This window comes from Callorhinus ursinus, unplaced genomic scaffold (assembly GCF_003265705.2).
Source record: "Callorhinus ursinus isolate GAN/ISIS: 27379988/994484 unplaced genomic scaffold, GSC_fseal_2.0 scaffold11, whole genome shotgun sequence".
Taxonomy (NCBI): domain Eukaryota; kingdom Metazoa; phylum Chordata; class Mammalia; order Carnivora; family Otariidae; genus Callorhinus; species Callorhinus ursinus.
In genome coordinates this window covers 16,297,467-16,322,155 of record NW_027397073.1, presented here as the reverse complement: position 1 = coordinate 16,322,155, position 24,689 = coordinate 16,297,467, and the positions used below count along the sequence as shown (strand labels likewise).

At 43.7% G+C, this 24,689-nt stretch overlaps 1 protein-coding gene and 1 long non-coding RNA gene across 2 annotated transcripts in view; one reads left to right on the top strand and one right to left on the bottom strand.

The window, feature by feature from the left end:
• The window catches only part of ALPK2 (alpha kinase 2), a 120,888-nt gene extending 97,874 nt beyond the window's left edge, over positions 1-23,014 (bottom strand). Inside the window, 4 exon segments of the mRNA XM_073898124.1 lie at positions 3,676-3,754; positions 3,757-3,792; positions 7,227-7,354; positions 22,358-23,014. Of these exon segments, the coding sequence (XP_073754225.1) occupies positions 3,676-3,754; positions 3,757-3,792; positions 7,227-7,335 (224 nt within the window). The 5' untranslated portion in view covers positions 7,336-7,354; positions 22,358-23,014.
• On the top strand, positions 12,149-21,710 carry LOC112835167 (uncharacterized). The gene is made up of 3 exons (XR_003211129.2): positions 12,149-12,330; positions 19,777-19,867; positions 20,994-21,710. It is a non-coding gene; the product is annotated as an uncharacterized lncRNA (long non-coding RNA).
• Positions 23,015-24,689: the final 1,675 nt, after the last annotated feature.

The window sequence follows — 24,689 nt, the reverse complement described above, 5'->3', positions numbered from 1 at the left end:
TATGATGTAGAAAACATCTAGTTGCATTTTCCTCCCCTCGTCCCAACCCGCACATCTTCTGAAAAAAATAAATGTTTTGATGCTACAGGGCAAACCATGCTATTATTGATGTTGCTCGCCCTTGGAATGCTCTCCCGGCTTTCCACTCCTCCGCCTGCCAGGCACACTTGACCTGTGCTATGCAAAGGTCCCCACAGCACTGATCAATCTCCTTGGAGCCGTCTCACTTGTCCAAAGTACATGGAATGACAAGATCAGAGCGGCATAAGGAAGGGGACCCAGGGAGGATGGAGAAGGACCGTGCCAGGTAAGGAAAGAGGGAAGATCAGAAGGTCAACTAAGAAGCTCTTGACCCCAGAGCAGAACTGCAGATTAGGCCTATCACACCAGGAAAAAAACCCTTGGGAAACACAGAAATGGGAGCTTTTGAACATCTGAAAGTGAAGACGTAATGACCCAAAGACTAAACTCAGGGAGACTAAAAACAAAAGTACTTTCCTTTGGGGGAACTATGAGTTTATGGTGGTTTATGGTGACCAATGATGGCAAAAAAAATTTGAGACTAATATTATAACGAACAACCAGTGTTTAATCTTTGAAAGGCATTGGCACAAAATACAATTCATTTGCCTAACCAGCATTTAACACACTGGGAGAAGTCAAACTACTTGGCAGGTGAATGTTTTAGGATGTAAGGAATTTTTCGTCTTGGGGCAGCCTGGCTGGTTCAGTGGGAAGAGCATGTGTTAACTCTTGATCTCGGGGTTGTGAGTTCCAGCCCCACGTTGGGTGTAGAGATTACTTAAATAAATAAATAAGTAAATAAATAAGAATTTTTCACCTTGGGCAATTACATTGGAATCACCTGATTGAATTAGTCAAGGTTAAGGTCAAGCATCAAAGGGTTTTAAAAGTTCCCTGGGGGATGTTCATGGGCAGCAATGTTCAGAACTTTATGGGTGTAAAAAGTCAGAACTTTCAAAAGACCATTAGTACCCAGCACATTGACTACGAAGCAGAAAAATGCAACCACATCTATTATTGTACTGCCCCACCAATACTCCTCGCACCATGACTGAATGCTTTTCCCAGTAAGTGAGCTACTTTTCCAAATGGCAAAACAGGAGTTTGGAAAGAGTACACTCTGTCATCTCAAGTCTTCAGTTGGTACCATAAACCAGTGCCCTGCTGGGCTTCTGGGACGAGAATGAGGACTCTGTGCCCCGTCCACAGCTCAAGTTCTCTTCCTAAATTTCTCTTCCCATTTTAACCTGCCCACCTGCCCCTGGGCTTCATCGTGGTCTTCTAATTCCTCCATCCCTGAACTCCCTTACCCCACAAACACTGGTTTTGCTTACATTTCTGGTCCTGTATTAACAGCAAATAACATAAATAACAAACTTCAATTCTTAAATGGCATGCCATCAGTAAAAGAATGCTCATTAAGTCTCCCTTCTGGCTAAAAAGGTGAGTATAATATTTTAGCTTAGTGTGAGACTAAAATTAATCAATCAAGAAATATGGATTGAGTGCTCAGAGGGACAAAGGCAAGAGTGGGAAACCCACGAAGAAGTACAGTATGTAGATACTCAAGGATCTTACCATCTAGACCAGGGATTGACAAACTATAGCCCACAGACCAAATCTGGCCCCCTACCTGTTTCTGTAAATGAAGTTTTATTGGAACACAATCATGCTTAAGAAGAAAATATTGTCTATGGCTGCTTTTACACTGCGATGATGGAGTTAAAGTAGTTGTGACAGAGACCATTTGGCCTTCAAAGCCTAAAATAGTTACTATCTGGCTCTTTATAGAAAAAGTTTGCCAATGCTGATCTAAATTAACATCATGTATATTTTTGGTACATATAAAGCCGTCCACCCACCTATCCTCTTAGTAAATATTTATGTTGCACTGTACTAGGCCCTAGGCGTTGCGTTAGTGTGAAACAGAGAAGGTTCCTGCCCCCCTAGGAGGTCCACAGTCTACTGAACTGTCAATCCGAAGCAATAAATAAGCACCAAAGCTGGGGGCCCTGTGCAAAAGAGAAGAGGATGTCTGAGGCTGGACAGAGCCGTGGTAACTAGAATTATTGTGAACCATAGAGATGGATTCTGAGTTGAATAGGATGAAGAGGAGGGAGGGGAAGGCCTGGGCCAAGATGGACTGAAGAGGCAGTCTACTCCATGGATGAGGTTCGGCAAGTGGCAACTGGACTGGCTCCCAGTATACTGGGGAGTGAGGGGGGAAAAGGCATGTGATTTGTTCACCACTTACCTTCTGTACTGGACTTGAGGTTTCATGAGGGCAGAGACAACACTTGCGTTGTTCATTTCTAGTTCTAGCATTATGTAACATGCCTGCCATATAATAGTAGCTTGATGAATATTGTTTAAAGAATTAAATAGTAGATGGGGGCGCCTGAGTGGCTCAGTCGGTTAAGCATCTGGCTCTTTGTTTTGACTCAGGTCACTATCTCAGGGTCGTGAGATCAAACTCCGCATCGAGCTCCATGCTCAGTGCAGAGTCTGCTTGAGATTCTCTGCCTCTCCCTCTCCCTCTGCCCTTCCCTGCACTCGCTCTCTCTCTCTCTCATAAATAAATAAAATCTTTTTTTAAAGGATTAAATAGTAGACAAATAAATGAATGTCTTGAATATCAGTTTAGATATTCTGTAAGCCAGTTGAGTCAAGCATTTCAATGATTCAGAGATCATTCAGTGATAAAATGATCTCTGATCATACTTTGATACAAAAGAGTGGTTAGGAAGATAAGAAAGCTAGTGTTTATTGAACAACTACTACATAGCAAGAAACTTTACAGGCATAAAATCATTTAATGCTTTCAGCAATCCTTTTATTTTGCAGATAAAGAAATTCAGTTTTGGAGAGGTTCAATAGCTGGCTACGGTCACACAGCCAGAAAACAGTAGAGACAGAATTCAAACCCAAGTCTTTGTTATTCTCAGATCCAAGGCTATCGGCACATGCACATGCCTACCAATCATTTTCGTACCATGCTCTGCAGAACTCGGGCTCCTCAGAGTCCCCATAAGGAACATCGTGACCAGTTCAGTAGCACTGGGGACCGAGAGCCCAGACTCTGCACCCAGCTTCAACCAAAGCCGTTCTCATTTTCTCTACTTCACATGTGGAGCTTCCTGATTTCATCCAAAAAATAGTTCTTGAGGAAACGAAAAAGAATAGAAGCCACTGTACTGGACCATACTACTTCCTAAAATAAAGCCAGAAAGCATGGTTTCCGCCTTCCACCATCACCAGTGTGCTATGGGATCATGGCCAACCACTCCTCCTTCCTTCCGGTGTTACACAAGAAAGATTCAATGACAGTGCCAAAACCCTGTTTCATTTCTTGACTTGCCAGAGAGAACAAGATTAAATGAGAAGCTCATTTAATGAATGAAAATGGCTGGACACCTTGAATACAATTCTAGATAAAGTTGTAATCCCATCAACGGCAGCAAATTAGAGGAGTGTGAACAATTTACCAGACAGAGCTCAGCTGGACGCCTTGGCTGGCGCCTGCTCATAGCATCTAACATTAGGATGCAAAAAGCGAACAGGAGCCAATCTTTTGGCCTTACCTGATAGCAACCAGCCCATGACAGAACACAGGGACCTTTGCAAACCGTCCACACAGGCACATTTACTTACCGATAGAGATGTAGCACATGAATATACTGATTCTGGAAGAATTTGTAACTGGAAACAATGCCACACTCATCGATGCTCAACCATTCTTATACCAAGTTACCTCTGGCTTGGGCTGACCTGATAATGAAGAAATAAGAATATTCTTATTACATTAAGTATTTTTAGAAAAGAAAATCCTAAAGCTATGAACAAGAATGGGGAATAAACACTAGGGATGAGCATGATAAAGTATGTCGAGTTGGGGAACTGGAAAATCTCCCTTTCCTTGATTCAAACGCATCGTTCAATAAGCATGACTGAGCACGCTACGTGCCTAAGATGGTGTGGTGCTGGGGTGAGGATGAAGCATACCAAATGAAAGATGCTCTCCCTAATCTCAAGGAGCTATTAAGAAAAATTATCAAAAACTTGTATTGAGGCAAAAATGTGGATGGTATCTTCTTTCAATGTCACAGGGGGACAAAGGTCCATCTAAGAATCATCTAGGGGAATGTACTCTGTTTAATTCAATAATTACTACTGATTAAAATCCCCAGATTTAGTGAAGTTACATGTAAACTGGTAGATTTTTATCCAACGGAGATGTAAATAAGCTCTGCCTGGCAGAAAAAAATAACTCTGTACATCATGGCTTATTGACCAGTGTTTTACCTGGGTCAGCAATCTTATCCTAACATTGTTTTATGAAATTGCCTATAAATACCTAATTCCTCAAATGTCCTCTGACCAGGACTTCCTACTTTCCAGTTCCCTCTTTACTCAAAGAATTGAACAAAAACCACTGAAGTGTTTGTTTCATATTTGCATGGAAGTCCCTTGACCTTTGGAAAATTTATACTTCGGCAGTGCTCAGAGTTGAGCCTATGTTACGGCACAGACGAGGGAAGAACGAAGTAGAGGGACAAATGCTGTCTCCTGAGGATAAAGGAGTCTGGGGTTAGCGTCTCCCAGGCTGGGACTGTGCACACCTGAGGGAGGTCTCATGGGAACTGCCCTAAGCCTTCTCCCTCAGAAGGAGCTCATCCTGCCCTTGTGATGCTGATGGACTCATCTGGTGAAACCCCCAGGAATCCCATTGACCTCTTGGGATTTTCTACCCCTTGTGACAGGCGAAGGAAGGTTTCCAGTGTGTCCCAAGGAGCTTTCCCCCTAGCCTCCGTATCACTGAAAACCTATCAAAATGTGCCATGTGTGTAGGAGGAAAGCCCAGTATTGGGAAACAAGACACTTTCTAGATCCATCCTTCTTGCGTTTCTGTCTGATTTATCACAGGATATTTGGTGAGTAGCCCCAGAGACTAAGAGAAGAACTGCATGTGCTTCTGAGACCTGTACCATGGACAGGACCTGAGCATGCTCAGAGCCCCTGCCTCCCTCTCTGTGTCATGTCTGATTTGGAGTCTCCCAGCTAGGCTACCTCTGTGCTAATACCATGAATGTGCTTGGTGGCAACTGTGGTTGTTACTCCTTGCCCCCCCCCTTTAGGTAGGTGCCTGACTAATCGGTCCCCAGAACCAGGAGCAGACAGATCTGCGTGCAAGGACAGATCCTTCTTTACCAGTGGCTTGGCTGAGTCCCTTCCAGGCAAATGACTAAACCACCAAAAATGAGCTTCCCTGAAAAACCATCAAGGAGGTTGCTGATCATAATTCATTTCTGCTGGTTCTTATCAGCCTTGTGTTCCCCGTACAGTCAGTTTTATTAGATTCCTTCTCAGGAAGCATCTAATTGCCCCTTTTTTTGTGTATAATTGACTCTTTTTTTCTTTTTTTAAGAAGGTATATAGGGTCTCTTGGGTGGCTCAGTCAGTTAAGTGTCTGCCTTTGGCTCAGGTCATGATCCCAGGGTCTTGGGATCAAGTCCCGTATCCGGCTCCTTGCTCAGTAGGGAGCCTGCTTCTCCCTCTGCCTGACACTCCCCCTGCTTGTGCTCTCTCTCTCTCTCTCTCTCTCTCACACACACAAATAAATAAAATCTTAAAAAAAAAAAAGTATATAAAGTATGCATGCAACTGGGCCTGGGGACCTCATTCTAATCACTTGGACCCCCATTTTTTTTATTCAGACTGATCAGGGCTGGTTGATGCCCCCAGTTTCTTAATGGCTGACTGGTTTTTTCCTTTTGTGCAGTATAGATCTGAATAATCAGCCAAAAATGAGACTTGCACAGGGAAGTGGTATCTTGTACCTTGTGGGTGGTTCTCTTTTCTCCCTCCACTTGCTGGAAACCTCACCCAAAAATCCTACCCTTGTTTTTTAAGCCTACCTGCAGGTCACATACTAAGAGCCACCTTCAGAATGTTTCACAAGCATCTGGCTAATATGTGTGGGGACTGGTGGCCAAGTTTAGGGTATGACCAAACACTGGGGCTTCCTGAGGAGCCACAGGGGCCCGAGTATGAAGACTCAATGGTGGGGGCGCCTGGGTGGCTCAGATGGTTGAGCGTCTGCCTTTGGCTCAGGTCATGATCCCGGGGTCCTGGGATCGAGTCCCGCATCAGGCTCCCTGCTCCTTGGGAGCCTGCTTCTCCCTCTGCTTCTCTCTCTCTCTCTCTCCTCCTCTGTCTCTCATGAATAAATAAATAAAATCTTTAAAAAAAAAAAAAAGACTCAATGGTGGACTCGTGCATGTCCCTCCTCTGAATGGCTGTGGACAAACACTGAGAAAGAGGGGGACCCTTGGCTCTGGCCTTGTCGAAGAGCCTGAGCACACAGTTGCACACCCCAGCACCCAGACCAGAGATGAGATTTTATTACGACTTTGGCTAAGGAAGCCTGGCCATTTCAGAAGCTGGCTCTTTTCTTCTTCTTCTCTAGAAAAAGCGATCTCAGAGGAGAAGAGTTTTCTGTGAATCCTCAGGAAAGACCACTGGTGCCTCTATGTTTTTGAAGGTAGAGACATAATCCAAGAAAGAATACAACCCACAAGGTACAAGAGACCATTTCGCTACCCTATTATTTTGCTTCTACCTTCTACTATTACCTTTTAATAACAAATCCTTCTTAGCACTGGGGGTACCTATTTGGGGTCAGGTCTGGGTTATGTACTCTCCAGTCCAGGGGGAGTTCCAGTCCCCTGCTTTTCCTCCATTGGGTACCCTCTGCCTTGGTTTTGATTTCTTTACTGCTGACTAGCCCACCTGAGGAACGCAAGCAGCCAGAGATGCATTTAACCAGTTTGGGGATATCAAGGAAAGAGTGATGGAAGATTTCAGTAAGTCATCTGAAGCAAAGTTATTCATGCCATTCCTATGCACACAGGAAATGAAGACTGTATTATTTGAAAAAAAAAAAAATTACCGGTGTGGGAGTCACCTAACCAAGAACCACAATGTGAAGTGAAAAAGATCACTAAAATGTGTCCAGGAAGTTACTCGAAGAAATCCTCCAGAAAAAAAAAAAAAATCATCATAGAGGATTTAGTTGTTCAACCGGTCACTCAGACCAAACTTCCCAGGTCCTTTCCACAAGTAATGCTTTAATAATGCCTTCGTGAGCCTAAAACCATGGTCCACAGGGAGATTTCAGAGGGTAATTAACGGCTGACGGCTACCAGATATTATGCAGTGAAGCGAAGCGTCTGACTTCTCAGGAACTTTCTGGGAAAGCAATGTCGATCGAAAACAAAGGGTGCGCCTCTGGGGCCCTCCCGAGTCTGTCATCCTTTCATGCCGGGTGAATCTGAAAAACAAAAATCCCTGACATCACCATTGGTTCCGGGACTCCTCTGACTTTCCTGGTTCTGTTGGTGGCTCTTTGGGAGAGAAGGAGCCCCGCGCTGCCCCCTGGCTTAGAGAGGGCTGGGCGTGGGCACTCGGGCTGGTGGGCAGGTTTTCTCAGGACCAGATGCTTCATCGTGGGGGGCTTGTCCTGTGCACTGTCGCGGGCTTAGCAGCACCCCTGGCTTCCACCCAGCGAATGCGACCAGCACCTCTCCCCCAAGTCGTGACCATCGAAAATGTCTGCAGACATTGCCAGTGTCCCTGGGGAGGGCAGCCCCAGCGGAGAACCAGGAATCCGAGTGGAGGGCAAGGCAGCTGGAGCCCAGACTGAGAGAGAATTCCCTAAGCCGATAGCCATGCCTAAGCCGATAGCCATGCCTAAGCCGATAGCCACTGCCATCTCTCCTTTCTCTTTCTTTCTTTCTTTCCTGCCTGCCTGCCTGCCTTTCTTTCTTTCCTCCAAGTCTTTTCACTGGGTTCAAAAAAGGACATAGCCGGGGTGCCTGGGTGGCTCAGTTGGTTAAGCGACTGCCTTCGGCTCAGGTCATGATCTCAGGGTCCTGGGATCGAGCCCCGCATCGGGCTCCCTGCTCAGCGGGAAGCCTGCTTCTCCCTCTCCCACTCCCCCTGCTTGTGTTCCCTCTCTCGCTGTGTCTCTCTCTGTCAAATAAACAAAATCTTTAAAAAAAAAAAAAAAAAGGATATAGCCACACATGCCTCCAAAAAAGACAAGTTGGTGAAATGCAAATGAATCTCCAGGAGGGAGGTATTTTGAAACTGGGAAAGTACTGTTCCTTTGGCTAGCATTTTTGGGCAAGCATGTACTCATCGATTCGAGAAGGCATTTAACACTTGATTAGTCACCGGGTGTGTTATTTCATTTCATCTCTTTTAAATTCCCTGAATGGTTATTAACACCTCCTGCATCTCGCGGATGAGGAAGCTGAGGCTCAGAGGCGACAACTTGCTCAAGATCATGCAGCTCAAGGGACTGCTGCCCTGGGGCACCCTTCAAGGTTGTGCCCGCTGACAGTGTTAGCGTGCAAGGCGTCCCCGGAGCTGCACAACTCACGCAGCCCCAGGAAGGCAGGTCTGTCTGAACGCAGAGGACCCTTTCCGCTCTATCTTCTGCGTACAGGGCTAAGCACCACTCTGGAGAGCCCCACGCTTGTAAATAACATTTCACTCTATCCAAATGGGAGGTCCCCACATCTCCTAACCTTGGTGAGCCGGTCTCATATGCCACAAAGCTCAGTAGGATACATTTAGCATGGACAGGGGAAGGGCCCTTAGGCCTGCAAACGGTGATTCTGGGGATGCCGAGGGTCCTAAAGCAGAAGTGAGCTAAACTCTTGGTGGAAGAGGCTGGATATTAATGGTCACAACTGTGTTGTAGAAGAGGAATCCCCTCTCCATATGGGTGGACCGGTTTCTTAACCGTTTAGGAATTGGTTCCAATTTGCAGGGCCTGGTTCAAGATGAAAATGAGGGGTTCCTTGTTCAAAAATGATTAAGCTATTTGAGATGGCAACAACAGAGCACTACACTGAGCCCTGGGGCCCTTCTGGGTGTGGGGATCAGTGTGTGAGGCTCACATCGTGGGATCCTGAGGCTGGCCCTGCCGGGTAGACACAGCCCCGGGAACATTCTGCTCACAAATGTCCACTAGCTCTTCCTTCCCTTTGATGCCTTTCCTGCAGCTTCTGATGTTCCCACAGCATTTCCTTAATCTCAAGGTGTTCTGTTTAGAAACAAGGTTATTCCTTGAAAACAAAAAAGCATTCCCAAACTGAAACACCCAAGCTCTCTGAATATCAGGATAAACATAATTAATTCAGGAGAATACACTTCCTTCCTTTCCTCAGGAGGAGTGTGCAGGAAGCAACTTTGTGCTTTGACCTGAGGTTCAGCTAATGCACATAACAGGGAGAGAGCTGGAAAGCTGAAAAAGGAGTATGCTTGCATCAAAAAGGAAGACAACCACTTGGGTTTGGAACACAGCACAAGGACAAGGAGAGAAGCCTGATGAGCTGCAGGGATCTGGGATGGGGGGGCGGGGCGAGCGGGGGGCGGGGCGAGGATTGAGCCAGAGAGACTGAAGGGAGGATTGTAAGAAGTTTTGTTCTGTGGTTGTTAATCGGATCCTCTCAACGCTTTAACACTCTTTAATAAAGACTTGAATTGCATTTCTGGTGCGTTTTGGTTATAGGGCATTTTAAACGCAGCTGTGCTGAGATTGGACCCCATGGGATCCCTGGTCAACAGGTGTTACCCCTTCTCGGTCTAGATGGTAAGTTAGTCGCACAGAACAGAAAGAAACTCCATCTGTAAAATGGCAAATAGACAGCTCCAATCCAGATTATGTGATAAGTACGTTTGGTGGTTGATGGTTCCGATTGGTATAAAAAGGCCAGATTTGACATGTATTACTATTTACTTAGCAATCACAGAAATGTCTAATGGAAATACTGCTCTCAGCTAGGTTGAAAGAAGTCTCAAAAACAACTAACTCCAAAGGACAACGTTCATGGTAGCCACCTTGCGTAAGGATGATGTTTAGAGAAGACGTGGTGAGTGTGGCTGAATTACTGTATGAATAGATGACTAAGCCAGAATGAGTGCGGGTCCCACAGTACTCAGAAAACCAAGAAAATGAATGGCAACATGCTGTCCTTTCACTACTGAGGAAATGTTGCCCACCACCCCCAACAAACATGCGCAGAAAGAAGCAGCTTTTCGGTTAATGCCAGTGTGTTTGCTTATCCATTTCAGAGGTTTGAGCAGGTGATGGGAGCAAGAGCTGTGGATTGGACTTGAGATAAAAGTTGGTATTTCTCAGTATTATTGAACAAAGAATGTTAGGGCTAAATGTAAGCATAAGGCAGCAGGAATGGAACCTGAGTTCAATTTCAAATCTTTTATGGTATTTCACAACTAAGAGGGTAAGTTGTATTCATGACCTCCGCTACTGTTTTAACTCCATATAAAATATAGAACAAGGGTTGGCAAACATATAAAAGTATAACTTCAGAAAGAGAGAGAGAAGAAAGGAAAGGAAGGGAAGAAAGGGAAAGAGAGAAGGGAAGGAAGGCATGGAGGGGAGAGGAGGGAGGAAGGAAGAAAGAAAGGCAGGAGAAAGAGACGTAGAGAGTCAGATTTAGAATCATCCTCCAAATAAAGATATTTGGGGTATTTATTGCTGGTCTGGTAAATTTGCCAAAGATGGGAACCATGCAATTTACATATCTTATATCCCCAGTTAGTATATTGACTGGACATGGCACATAGGTAGGTTTTACTCCCCACGAAAAGCGGTGAAGTTGGAGTCAGAAGTTCTAGTTCCAACACGTCTGTTGACCGTTTTTTGAGTGGCCACATAGCACCGGGGGTTAAGAGCTCCAGAGCCAGATACCCTGGGTTCACATTCCGGCTGCACGCCTTACTAGCATTGTCAGTAAGCGTGTCGCAGCCCCTCCATGCCTCAGCTTCCTCATCTGTAAAATGGTCTGTACGTCATAGGTTGTTATAAAGATCAAATGAGTTACTGCCTGTAATGCACTTAGTACAGGACTTGGCACAAAAGTAAATGCTCAGTAAATGTTCGCACTAATTATTGAAAAAAAATGCGGCTTCAGTTGAAAACACTAGCCCATCTGACTGGCAGTGACGCTGGGAGCTCTGCAACACTTTTTTTTTAATAGCTTTAATGAGATATAATCCACATGCCATATAATTCACTCATTTACAATGTACAGTCCAAGGACTTTCAATATATTCAGTTGTGCGACCATCACCACAATCAATTTTAGAACATTCTCATTTCCCCAGAAAGAATCCCTCACTCCTTAGCTTTCAAGTCTTCATCTTCCCATCCCTCCATCCAAACACACACACAGCCTCAAGCAACCACTAGTCTACTTTCTGTCTCTGTGGATTTGCCTATTCTGGACACTTCAGGTAAACAGAATCAAATGCTACGTGGTCCTCTGTGACTGGCTTCTTTCTCTTAGCACGACATTTCCAAGGTTCATCCACGTTGTAGCACGGGTCAGTATTCAGTCCTTTTCACACATTCTGCAACCCTTCTCGGGAGCAGGTGTTGGGGCAGAAGGATGACTCCCCGGCTGTCCACAGTCCTCGGATGCTTACTCAGACAATTGGGAGGGCAGTAGGGGAAGGGCTCTAGAGGCTGGAAATCTCTCCTGATCAGGAAGCATCATAGGACTGGGGACCAAACCCAGGCTTTGTCACTTGTCAGGGACAAATCTACATCTAGCTCTGCCACGTACCTGGTCAAAGTTCCTCATCTGTAAAAGGAGATGATGCTAGTGTTCTAAGGATTAGAATAATCCTTACGTAAATGGCCTAGGGAGAATCTGCTACATAATTGGTTTCTGAGGTGATAATCAAGGAAAGACGTCACTTGGCTTCATCAATTTCCTTTTCTGCTGTGAGTTACCACAATAATTTTTTTAAGCGATACACCAGTTAATGTCTAAAAATCTCTCCTCATGGAACATTCACCTGTAATAGTAATTTCAAGATGAGACTCCTCCCATTCCCATGCCCAGGGTCCACTGCTATGGATAGAAAGGGAAGAAAGGACAAATCAAACTGCCAAGAAGAGTTGGGGTGACGCTGGGAACCTTATGTGTCATCTCTGACTCCTCCCCAGGTGACTGCTTCCTGACAGTGAAGTCCCACAGGTTACAACACTGACAAACACGGTATTTGACTCATAGAGACGGTTCAGTCACCACCGCGGTGCTGACTATAAAGGAGAAAGGACAGTTAAGTCAGTCTGTGGTTCATGTTTCGTGGCTTCTCTGAAGTTTAGAACCCTTGAAGACAGATTTATCATTCTCTGCTAGATGTGGACAACCAATTACTGATTGAGCAAAGGGCCCTGGTGGCGTTCACAGACACCTTGGAGAGGTAACATGCTAACTGGAAGGAACGCAAGATTTGCATGATTTTATTTTGTGTTTTTTTGTGTTTTTGTGTTTTTTGTTTTTTAGCTGTGGGGTCCAGAACAAGCTGCTTCCTTTTTAAGATTTTATTTATTTATTTGACAGAGAGAGAGAGCGAGAGAGCACAAGCAGGGGGAGCAGCAGAGGGAGAGGGAGAAGCAGGCTCTCCACTGAGTAGGGAGCCCGATGTGGGGCTTGATCCCAGGACCCTGGGATCATGACCTGAGCTGAAGGCAGATGCTTAACCGACTGAGCCACTCAGGTGCCCCTAAACTGCTTCCTTTTTAAGAAGAAAATTTGGTTTACTTTTAGTTGTACAGATTCTAAATGCATACATTTGTATTTGTAAAAATACATCTCAGTACCTTCTCAAGAGGAAGGGTTTGCTAGACTTTCAGACATTTTTCTATCCATGTATGTATATCATCATCTAAATATATATATATATATTTATATTTATATAACATTTATATTTTATTTATATGTATATGTAAATATATCTGTATAATCTCTATCCATGTATGTATATAGTTGTCTAAATATACATATATAATTTTGTTGCATGCATGGCATTAAATTGTGTATCCTTCCCAGGCAGTTGGCTTATCTTACTTAGTAGTAAGCGTTGGAAGTCTTCCGATGTCAATCCAATCCATAAAGGGCTGCATCATTTTTTAAACACTGCTCAGCGACATCAATATTGCATAGCACGGCAATACCAGGCTTAATCTCTGTGTTCTTGTGTTGATGACATAGAGCCAGGCTGCAGTTTTTTACACTTACAAAATGTGTCTCAAAACAAACAAACAAACAAACAAAAAAACCCATCCTGCTACATGCTTCCTTGGGCACATAAGTGGTTCTCTATACTAAATACCAAGAAATGAAATTGCTGAATAAGGGGCGCCTGGGTGGCTCAGTCGTTAGGCGTCTGCCTTCAACTCAGGTCATGATCCCGGGGTCCTGGGATCGAGCCCAGTTTCGGCAGGAGGCCTGCTTCTCCCTCTCCCGCTCCCCCTGCTTGTGTTCCCTCTCTCGCTGTGTCTCTCTCTGTCAAATAAATAAATAAAATCTTTTTTAAATAAATAAATAAGAAATTGCTGAATAAGAGAGCATTCACATATTTTATTTTTTTATTTTTTTTTAAAGATTTTATTTATTTATTCATGAGAGACAGAGGAGGAGAGAGAGAGAGAGGGAGAAGCAGAGGGAGAAGCAGGATCCCAAGGAGCAGGGAGCCCGATGCGGGACCCGATCCCAGGACCCTGGGATCATGACCTGAGCCGAAGGCAGACGCTTAACCATCTGAGCCACCCAGGCGCCCCTCACATATTTTATTTTGATAGATACTCCAAAATGGGCAGGGCCCTTAACAGAATAGTAGAAGGATGTGGTGATGAAGGGCCGGATTCCTGAGTTCAAATCTTAGCTCTGCCACTTCCTAGCTCACCTTTGCTCTATCAACATTCTTCATCTGTAAAACTAAGATAATCACAGTATCTACTTCATTTCATTGTTAGGGAAATGACGTAAGTACAAAGCTCTTCTAAATGGTAGAGTAAGAACTCTGTATTAGCTGCTCTCAGGAGCTTTGGGTTTAACATCAGTAAAAATACCCAAATATCTTCCTCTTAAATTAGAGAACAGACCAGAGGTTATAGGAGAATTCTTTGAATATTTAGAGCCCTCGATTGACGCCAAGTTTTCTTTTGGCCGATCTGCCCCGTTTAGATAGCCGGTGGTGTGGCTGCTCTCAGCAGGAAAGCTGTTGCCAGCTCACAGGGTCAGGGAAGCAATCTCAACCCACGTGCAGAGAACAGGGAACCAGCTCCCCTGGAGCTGTCAGGAAAGCCAGCTGTCAGAGTGCTTTCTCACTGGGGACAGGCAGGATTAGTTCTGATTACCCAGCCTAATCCAATGGCAATTGGTGCCTGCATGAGCCATCTGAGTTACTACAGATTTGGACATCGTGTTAGTTAGGGAAGAGTACCCTCCCCAAAGATGGGTTCTGGGAATTTGGGGAGGTGGGTGGGAAGGAGGCAAACCAGGGGGGAGACAGAAAATGAACATGTCTTGGGTACCTTCTATGTGTCAACCCCCAGGCTGGATGCTTCAGAGACATTATCACATTTAATCCTCACAGCAAAACTACCAAGGCAGGTGTTCTTGCCCATTTCACGGATAATGACTTGAAAGCTTAAGGTAACTTTAAAAGTGTTGATGTAACAAACTTAATTTTTTGCTGTCTGCAAGTGACAGGGTTGGGAAATGAGTCCAGGTTTGGTGGAGCTCAAGCACTGTTTTCTTTCTTGGGTGTGATTTTAGGGTTGTGTGTGTGAAATAGAAGCTAGAAAAGAAGCCCATGAAAAGATGCTCGATATCATTAGTCATTATGGAAATTCAAACAAAAACCATAATGAATGAGATAGCATTTCACAACCACTGGAATGGTTATAACAGGATAGGCAGCCAAATGTGGGCAAAGATATAGGGAAAATCCTCAAGCATCGCTGGGGTGGGAATGTAAAACAGTATAGACACTTTGGAAGACAGTTTGGCAGTTCCTGAAAAAGTTAAACAGGAACTGAACAAAAGACTCAGAAATTCCATTCCTGGGTATCGACCCAAGAGAAATGAAAACATATATCCACCCAAAGACTTGCACACAGATATTCTTAACAGGATTATTCATAATAACCTAAAATTGGAAATAACCTAAATGTGCATTGGAAACAACCTAAATGTCCAATGAGCGAATAGATAGACAAATGGGGTAAAGCCATACCATGGAATACTATGCAGCAATAAAAAGGAGCAAACTTGGATACATGGTACAATATGGATGAACCTCAAAAACATTCCAGTGAAAGAAGCCAGACACAAGAGACCACATATTGTAAGATTCCATTTATATGAGATATCAAAAAGAAGCTACAGAGACCAAAAGTAGACTCATGGTTGCTGGAGGTGGAGGCAGTGGGGAAAACACTGATTAATAATAAATGTGCATGGAATTGCACTACTGGGTATTTACCCCAAAGATACAGATGTAGTGATCCAAAAGGGCACGCGCACCCCAATGTTGATAGCAGCAATGTCCACAATAGCCAAACTATGGAAAGAGCCTAGATGTCCATCAACAGATGAACGGATAAAGAAGATGTGCGGTGTGTGTGTATATATATACATATATACAAGGAATATTATGCAATCATCAGGAAAATGAAATCTTGCCATTTGCAACAACGTGGATGGAACTAGAGGGTATTATGCTAAGTGATATAAGTCAATCAGAGAAAGACAATTATCATATGATCTCACTGATATGAGGAATTTGAGAAACAAGACAGAGGATCATAGGGGAAGGGAGGGAAAAATGAAACAAGACGAAACCAGAGAGGGAGACAAACCATAAGAGACTCTTAATCTCAGGAAACAAACTGAGGGTTGCTGGAGTGGAGGGGGGTGGGAGGGATGGGGTGGCTGGGTGATGGACATTGGGGAAGGGTATGTGCTATGGTGAGTGCTGTGAATTGTGTAAGACTGATGAATCACAGACCTGTACCCCTGAAACAAATAATACATTATATGTTAATTTAAAAAAAGGAAAAAAAAATAAATGTGTATGGGAGAGCCTGGATGGCTCAGTCCATTAAGCGTCCAACACTTGATCTCAGCTGAGGTCTTGATCTCACAGTTGTGAGTTTGGGCCCCGTGTTGAGCTCCATGCTGGGCATGCAGTCTGCTTAAAAATAATAATAATAATAATAACAATAACAATAATAAATGTGCATGAGGGATCTTTTTGGGATGATGAAAATGTTCTAAAACTGATCGATGGTGATGGTTGCACAACTTGATAAATTTACTAAAAACATCATTGAACTGAACACTTAGAGAAGGTGAATTATAGGGGTGTGGAGCGGGTGAGCAAAAAAGAAAAGGTAAATTCTATAATATGCAATATATGCCTCAATAAAGTTAATTTTTAAAATAGAACCAAGGAAATGTGCCCTGGAGGTTTGCTTATATGCTACACAAATTTTTCTAAAAACTGAAGTGAAGTTCACATAACAAAATTAATCATTTCAAAGTGAACAATCCAGCGGCATTTAGTACGTTCATAATGTTGTGCAACCATCAACTCTGTCTAGTTCCAAATCAGTATCATTGCCCCAAAAGGAAACCCCCTACTCCCTTTCCCCCTTGCCCCAGCAACCACCAGTCTGCATTCTGTCTCTATGGATCTGCCTAGTCTGGATGTTTCATATAAATGAAATCATACAATTAAAAAAAATAGAGGCGAGAAGGAGACAAATATTTCATAAGTTCATACTGAGTTCATTGCAGCCTTACTTGTGATAGCAAAAGACTGCAAACAACCAAAATGTCTACTGGTAGGAATATGCTTATCTGTTTATCTGTTAAATGGAATTTTCTATTTTTAACAGCAATGGGCATTATAAATGAATAAGGCAGTTCTGTATGCTTTGATCTGAAATAATCTCCAAGATACATTGTTCAAAAAAAGCCTGGGTGGCTCAGATGGTTAAGCGTCTGCCTTCGGCTCAGGTCATGATCCTGGAGTCCTGGGATCGAGTCCCACATCGGGCTCCCTGCTCCTTGGGAGCCTGCTTCTCCCTCTGCCTCTCTCTCTGTCTCTCATGAATAAAGAGATAAAAATCTTTTAAAAAATAAAATATAGAAGAGAGTGTAGAGTATGCTATCACTTGTATAGGCAAAAAAAGAAGAATATTCTGATATGCTTATTTATACACATGATTCTAAAAACACACAAGAAACTGGTAATGTGGTTGCCACTGCGAGGAGACCCAAGTATCTAAGGAAAGGGGTGTGGGGAGCCTGTTAAGGACAGTGACTATGTCTGCAGATCCTTTTGGATAATTTAAATTTATACATGTTATTACCTAATACAATTTAACTTTTAAATATTAATAGCGAACAAATCCGTGTGCCTGACAGTGTGCCTGGCACATATCTGTGCTGACCCCCGAGGTGTAGCTGCTGCTTGCTCTGCATTCAGAAGTTGCTCAAACTTCTTTGGCGGTAGAATAGAGTCTTTCCACTGGTACTCCTCCCTGCTATTTAAAATCTATGACAGTTTCCAATTTTTTAAGGGAGGGCTAAAAACAAAGAGCTCAAGGTTAAATGAAACATGTGAGAGAGTTTCGTACCTCCCTGATTTTACGATTGAAAAATGCCCTGAAACGGGGAGCTCAAGTGACTTTTCCAGGGTCACACTGCTTGTTAGTGGCAGAGTCCACGATTCTTGATTCTGATTTTCAACTTACTCTCTCTTGAGAGGATATATTCCTCTGCCGGGCTTATCCTGGTCCTTTCTCAGGGTAAAGACAGGGTAGAAAGGAAAGATCATGATGCTACCAACATACAGAGCATGACAGTGTTGTTAATGAGACCAGCGGCCATGGATTAACTGGTTAACATCACTTTGGTTTGAGGTTGAACGTGGTGGGCTGAAGGCCCTGTCCCTTCCGGGCATGTGTCATCAGAGTCCTCACGGTGTGGTGAAGAAACCCTCTCTCTGGCTCTTCCTCATCTTGTCCTCTGCTTTCTCCTAGGCTCCCTGTGTGCCTCCTCGGAGAGAATATCTATTTTAAATTGGACCAAGAGGTGTGCAATTTCAGGCATCTGCAGATAGGGGAGCCCCTGGGAGGAGTTATCTTCCCTTCTGTCCTCTCCCTGCCTGGGACGGGGAAGGAGTGCTGTGGGGAGTGCCAGCGTCCCCTCCGCCACCTTCCTCCACCCTCCTTCCCCCAGCCAGTCACAAGGTCTCAGGAGAAAGCTGTGTGTTTTGGCCTCCGCTTGCCTTGTTTTCTGAAGAATTATTTTTATTGTTCATTATCAAATTGTTTTTAGTAAAGTGTGCCTTAGAGATAAGGTGCACCACCCCCAAGGAAAGCGGGGGAGTAGTCCTGCGTCCGTGGAGTTCGTTGCATTCAAACACAGGATTCTTCTGTGGGAGATTCTTTTCATTTGTTTGGCCTGGAGTTTGAAGCAGGCCCATCCTAAACCCTGTAAAGTATCCACGCTGCCCACGACTAACCTCGTGACTAAGGGAAGAGATGGCTTGACTTTAGAGTATATCCCAAACCTCCTAGACTGGCCATTTCCCCTGTCCTCCTAACTGCATTCCCCTATGCCTCTCCCATCACTCAGCCTGGGGACCAACGTGTGGAACCTCACCCTTCCTGCTTCCTGAGCCCTGATTGGTCCAAATTGGTCAAGAACTCTTGCTCAGTGATTGGCTTATAACCTAATTCTAAGCCAGTCAGCACGCGGCTCCCTCCAGAAAGTGGTTCAGGGGTGATCCAATCAGTGCAAAGCTTAGGTCTTTTCACTGCGTCCTGTAAACAGGAAAAAGAACGCGTGCGGAGCCCAGGGGAGGGTACCATTTGAGACTGTGGAAAGCCAGCCTGAGGTTGAAACCAAAGCTCAAAGAAGAACAGAGTCTCCAGAAATGCAGAGAACCAGAACCAGGGACCGAACTCCTGGACTTTTCAGTTGTGTGAGCAGTACATCCCCACTGTTGCCGTTGCTTAAGCTAGCCTGAGTTGATTTTTGATTGTTCCTTCTCAAAAGCATACCAAAGCATCCATAGCTTCCCCACCCTGGCCCATGGTGCCTGAAATTCCTACCACTGGCCCTCCATTCCACATCTCCGTGTCATACGTGCCTTCGCCAAGGTACAAGCAGAAGGGACAGATTTAAGATTAGAGAGCTTAATCAAAGAATGCTTCTCCAAGAAAGTTCTGGGGACACCTAACATAACCACATGAATTGGAGCTCCATTTGTATTTGCCTCCTGTCTCTTTCTGCCCTTTGTGTTTTGTTTTGCTTTTTGTTGTTTACACAGAAAGAACACTTTCCATCTGGTTCTTATGTTCAGTGCCACCAGTTTTCAAACCCCAGCTCAAGTGCTAGCTTGTCCGTGAAGCTTCCCCTGAGAGCCTCAGCTAGAAAAAAACAGCCCCCTCCCAAAGGGTGAACCGCTTACCTCAGTGTGCCCCGCCCACACTCAGTATCCCCCTACAGACACACTCCACTGAGAGATGTTTGCCTGCAAGACAACTCCTGGGTTTATCTTTTGTATTTACCCCAGCTCCAGCATACTGAGGCCAGGCCTTCCACATCTCTTGAGAAGGAGGCAAGTTTAGTGATTGGAAAGAATAGATTTTCCTCAGGAATTGCAGGCCAAAGAAACGGCTAAAGCAATGGTTCTCAGGTGTGGGTCCCTGGACCACACCATCAGCATCACCTGGGGACTTTTCAGAAATGCAAATTCTTGGGAACTTCAGAACCAGAAACTCTGGGGGTGGGACCCAGTAGCCTGCGTTTTAACAAGCTCTCTGGATTCTGTTGCACTTTAAAGTTTGAGAACCACTGGACTAGAGGAAAATCTTAAAACTACTGACTGAGGAGGAAATGAGCCTGGTTATCCAAGAGCAGGACCGAAGATCAACGTGAGTTGTGGGTCTTTTTCTCTCATGTAGGTTGGGCATTTATTCTCTCCTTTTTGCCAACCCTAAGATGACATGCTTACTTTCCCCCAAGTTTCTTTACATTTCTGAAGTTCTAGATTTCCTTTTTGGCAGAATTAAACCCAAAATAACAGGGTTCCTTGTGGATCTGTCAGTAGCTCAAGCAAAGAATTTATCAAGCTACTCTGATGTGTCTGGGCAAAAGCTGTGGTGTAGCTCAGTAAAGACAGTGCAATAATAAAGATGTGCATAACATTCTTTGGAGCTGTTCATGAGGCCTGCTTGTGACCCTCCTCTGCTCCGTCCCTCAGCGCCTGACTCACCCTCACTCCAGAACAAGGAAGCATCCTGTTCATTATGCACTTTCATCACTGACCTCGAAATTCCTCGAAATGGCTCCTGAAATGCCCCCCCCCCCCCCGCCAGCTACTGTCTCCGCTCAGCCCCCATGGCTGGCCCATTTCAGAGTGTTTTCACATGCCCTCACTCCACTATGCCTCTGTCCAAGCAAAAAGGGATCAGTGAAAGGGGCAGCTAGAATCTTTGAGAAAAGACCGGACTTGTGCCTTAATTTTCGTAATAATCACAGAGATATCACCTTGTATGCAGAGATTTAACTTTACTCTCCATTCCTATGAATTATGAGAACTCATATTTAAATATGGTACGGATATATGCTAAGAAGTATCAGATCCGATGATGTTGAGAAATCTCTACCTCTCCTTTTAGATAATAAATATACCATCAACCATTTTCAAACAGAAAATAGTTTTTCTTATTTATTGCAGATGCATTCTAAAATATAATCCTTTTTTGTTTTGCTCTCAAACCCACTGTTTTTAAGTACAGAAAGTTCCTCAAAAAATCTAATTGCCTATGTTATTTTTGTTTTATCGTGGCACCGAAGTCAAAAATGTGTCACTTCCACTATAATAGTTTGTATTATGAAAGCATTCAGAAGTTTTAGCAAAAAAAAAAGAATTTTTTTAATTAACCAAGGAGAAGAACTGAACTTTGGGGAGAAGCTAGGATGTGACAGATACTTAGGTATATTTATCATGTCCCCATCACTCCTGTCAGAATGGATGTTGCTACCTTTGTTTTATAGGTGAGAACCCTGGAGTACAGACAAGCTGGAAAACTGTGCTAGAGTGAGGATTTGATTGGAAATCTGACTCCAGAGCCTGGACTTTACTCAGCAGCCCCTGCCCCCACACACACACCTCTACCCAGATTAGAACATCTACTGCTTCCTCCTTGCATAGGCTGATATCTACATGCAGGTGTGCATGGGGCACTTAAAAACCAGTTAGATTGGGGGAGGGTGGTTTTTGCAGGTGACAAAAACAGGAATTCCACCCCACCTAAAAGTCTTCCCCAAAGTGTGAATGTTTTGCAAAAACTTCAAAAGGACAGTGTAATTTGGCACCAGATTTGTTTTAATTTGTTTTAAATCTTGATTTCCAAGATCTGAACATGCTTATTGACCCTCAGTGCCCGCTAATACAGAATTTGTTAATTTGTTGATTCAGAAGGTCACTCACAACATCCTGGATTTTGGTTCAGAAGCCTCACAGCAAAGCAGCTCATTCAATTTACCCTTAGCTGGTATGCTGTAAAGAAACATGTATGTAACTGACACCCGTCATCAGTGGTTTTTAAGTTTAGATGTGTTTATCCAAATGCAATGTGACAGTGGCACCATTTTATCGATGGATTTTTTTTGATTGACTTTTTGCCTTAGATTTTTAAAGACTCTGTTTAACAACTGGAGTATAAGATCATGCCTATAGTTAACAATACTGTGTTGTACACTTTAAAATTTATCAGGAGGGTAGATGTCATGTTAAATGTTCTTCCCTCCATTTTTTCTTTTTTTTTTTTTTAAAGGGAAAGGAGAGGAAAGCAAATCTACTTAATGACTTGATGAATGTCTGCATCAGCCATTTTGAAATGCCTGATAGCTTTTCAGCAATTTGCATTCTGGGTGTCATTCTGTGTCCACCCAGAAAGTGGGGATTTTCAATCACTCATATAATCCAAGAAATAACTTTTGACTGAAATCCTCAAATACTTCAGGCAAAAGGATCTGGGGCCTGAGTTACCTGGATAATTACTTCAATTTTTCATGTTACTTTGCAAAGCCTTTGCAGATCACTCCTTCAAGTCATCCTATCTGTTTGTTTTCTCTAAGTGTTGAGATAGCCCTGATGTGAGTCAATTTTAATTATTTAAACAGACATGAAAAAAATCATTTCCAAAAAAGGGTTTGAATGGACTTAAACAACGAATGTTAATTTGGCCACTTTAAAACCCTAGATAGCCAAATATGCCAGACAGCCCCTACTTGTTCCCTTCTGTTCCATTTCATAAGGAAACCATCGGCTTTGTTCCTTATTGCAGAAAATGCAAACAACTACATATTTAAAGCACAGCCATTCCTTATGTAAAAACCAAAGTCTAGATACTTACTTTTCAATACCTTTTGTCCAAGAGACATGATAGGAGGGCTGGCTCGGCTGTGGGTTCCCCAGGCTGTGTGGGAGGAATTGATTGGGTGTCCCTGCTCCTGGGACTGGGGATTCAGAGGAGTTACAGGGTTCAGGGTCTTTTCCACGTTCGAGTCAAAGCACAGTTGGGTCTGTTTCCAGAAAAGCTCCTATCTTCCTAAGAGGGAAAATTCCGTGCCCAGAGAAGTTCTGGAAGAAGACATTTTCCCCTTTGCCCTTGAATGAACTAGGTCATTGCTGAAGCTGGATAATATTTTTGAGCATCACTGTGATGAAACTTGAGGGCTGTTTCTGCAGGAGGTGTGACACTTCTTGACGCGGCCGCCAGGGAGGCCCTGGCAGAGGGGCCTGGTGAAATGCAGCTCCAGTGAGCTGACGAAATGCAGACGAGCTGTCCCTGAGGAAGTGGCTTACCTCTCAGAAAAGCAGAATCTTGTCTGATAAAGTCCCTGAGGCCAGAGTAACACCAGCAGGTCTCATACCAAGAATACCAGGCACTGAAGTACACATAGGAAACCCGTGGAGGGGGCGGAGGGGGTAGAGGGGAGGTGAAAAGAAGAGACACTGTGTCATTCGTTTAGAACTGGCATTACAGTTCTCTGAAGTCCCCTGAGAAACGCAGAAGCCACAGCAGGGCAGGATTCACCCTCCTCCCTCCTCCCTCCTCCCGTCGCGGTCCTCCCCCCACATCCCTCCCTCCCCCCCCTCTCAGTTTCTCTCTCACACACGCACACGCACACGCACATTCTCTCTCTTCCTATTTTGACTATTGTAGTAAGAAGAGAAGAGAGGAAGAGCACAAGAAAACCATAGAGAAATACCACAAATCCGTCAAACTGTCAAGAATTGTTCGTGTTACATACCAAAGTAGAATTTGTCAGGCGGACATTTCTTTGAAATTTGTCCAAATCCAAGACAGAAGATAAAAAATCCTGAAGTATTCTGCTGTAACTAATTTGCCTCTCTGGAAAAGTGTGTGCCACACCTGGAAACAGACAGCTTGGAAAGAAACTTCTTAAGACACTCACAGAGAGGGCTAAAATTAGCAGCTCTGAGTGGGTGACTTTGAAAGGGACATAACTGGATATATTCACTCTGTCCTGGGCAGTATAATCCTCAAAAGCAGATTGTTCTTACGTAGCGCAGTGTGTGCATCACTACACCTGGATGGAATGACATTTTCCACAAGATGAAAAGTCATCATCTAAAATTATTAAATATCAAGAAGTATACGGTTGATGTGTTCTGTTTCTCAGTTTTATCTTCATGTGAGAAGAAAGATATTGAACGCCGAGAGACCCTAAAATAATGTCTGTCTCTTTGGGAACACATCTATGAAATGCAACCGGATGCAGAAATTACCACCCCTTGGTGATGGCAGGCATCAGCTGATTTTATTTAAAGCTGGATCCTCTTCATAGAGGCTCTTTCCAAGTAAAAGGAGAGAGCGTTGTTAAGAGAGCCGATAAGAGGAAGGTGTGATGATAAAAAATAAATAAAAGTTATCACACAGCAGCAAGATAGGATAAAGACAAAAGGGAATCAACATCCCAGTGCAGTAAACAGACATATATGGTCGTGAAAGAATTGCGGCCTGGGAGTTCTTAAATGGAAAAGTTGACGCTCATTATGAAACTTGCTTTTGTTCCCGACGGTCTGAAATATGGACTCCTGCAGTGCCTAGCATTCATCTTCTAGTAAAATAAATTTAAGGAGCAGAGGATTTATATATATATATATGTATATATATATACTTATATTTATATATATTATATATAGTAGACTTGCCTATATATGTTTTATTGTTCATCTCATTAACCTGCAGCCATAGAATTTCTGTTTTAATCTTAGGTTTGGGGAGCAGGAATAGAAGACAATCAGAAACAGACCTTGGGATTAAACTCAATGAGGCCAGGACACTGTTCTGAATTTTCTGTGATTATTCAAAGGAGGGGATGGATGGTTTAAGGTGTTGAAGAGAAAAAGGAGGGCATATATTTGTGCCCTTTCAAAAGCATCAAAAAATACCGGAGTTTGTGATTAAAAATGAACACCTAAGGATGTGTAGCACCATTTCAGGTAAAGTAGTATGGCATAAAAGAAAATATGTGTAAGTTATCTCTTTTTCTGAAGCTAGAGGAGGATAAACAAAGCCCTCCCTCTGTAAGGGGATTGTCCATCCACAAAGCAGAGTTGGAAATGTATTTTTCATCAGATGTCTTAATTGCTTCTCTCAAAGGCTTTTGGGGCTTTGTTATTTTCTTGGCTTCTCAAATGAACAGGTGCCTCACATT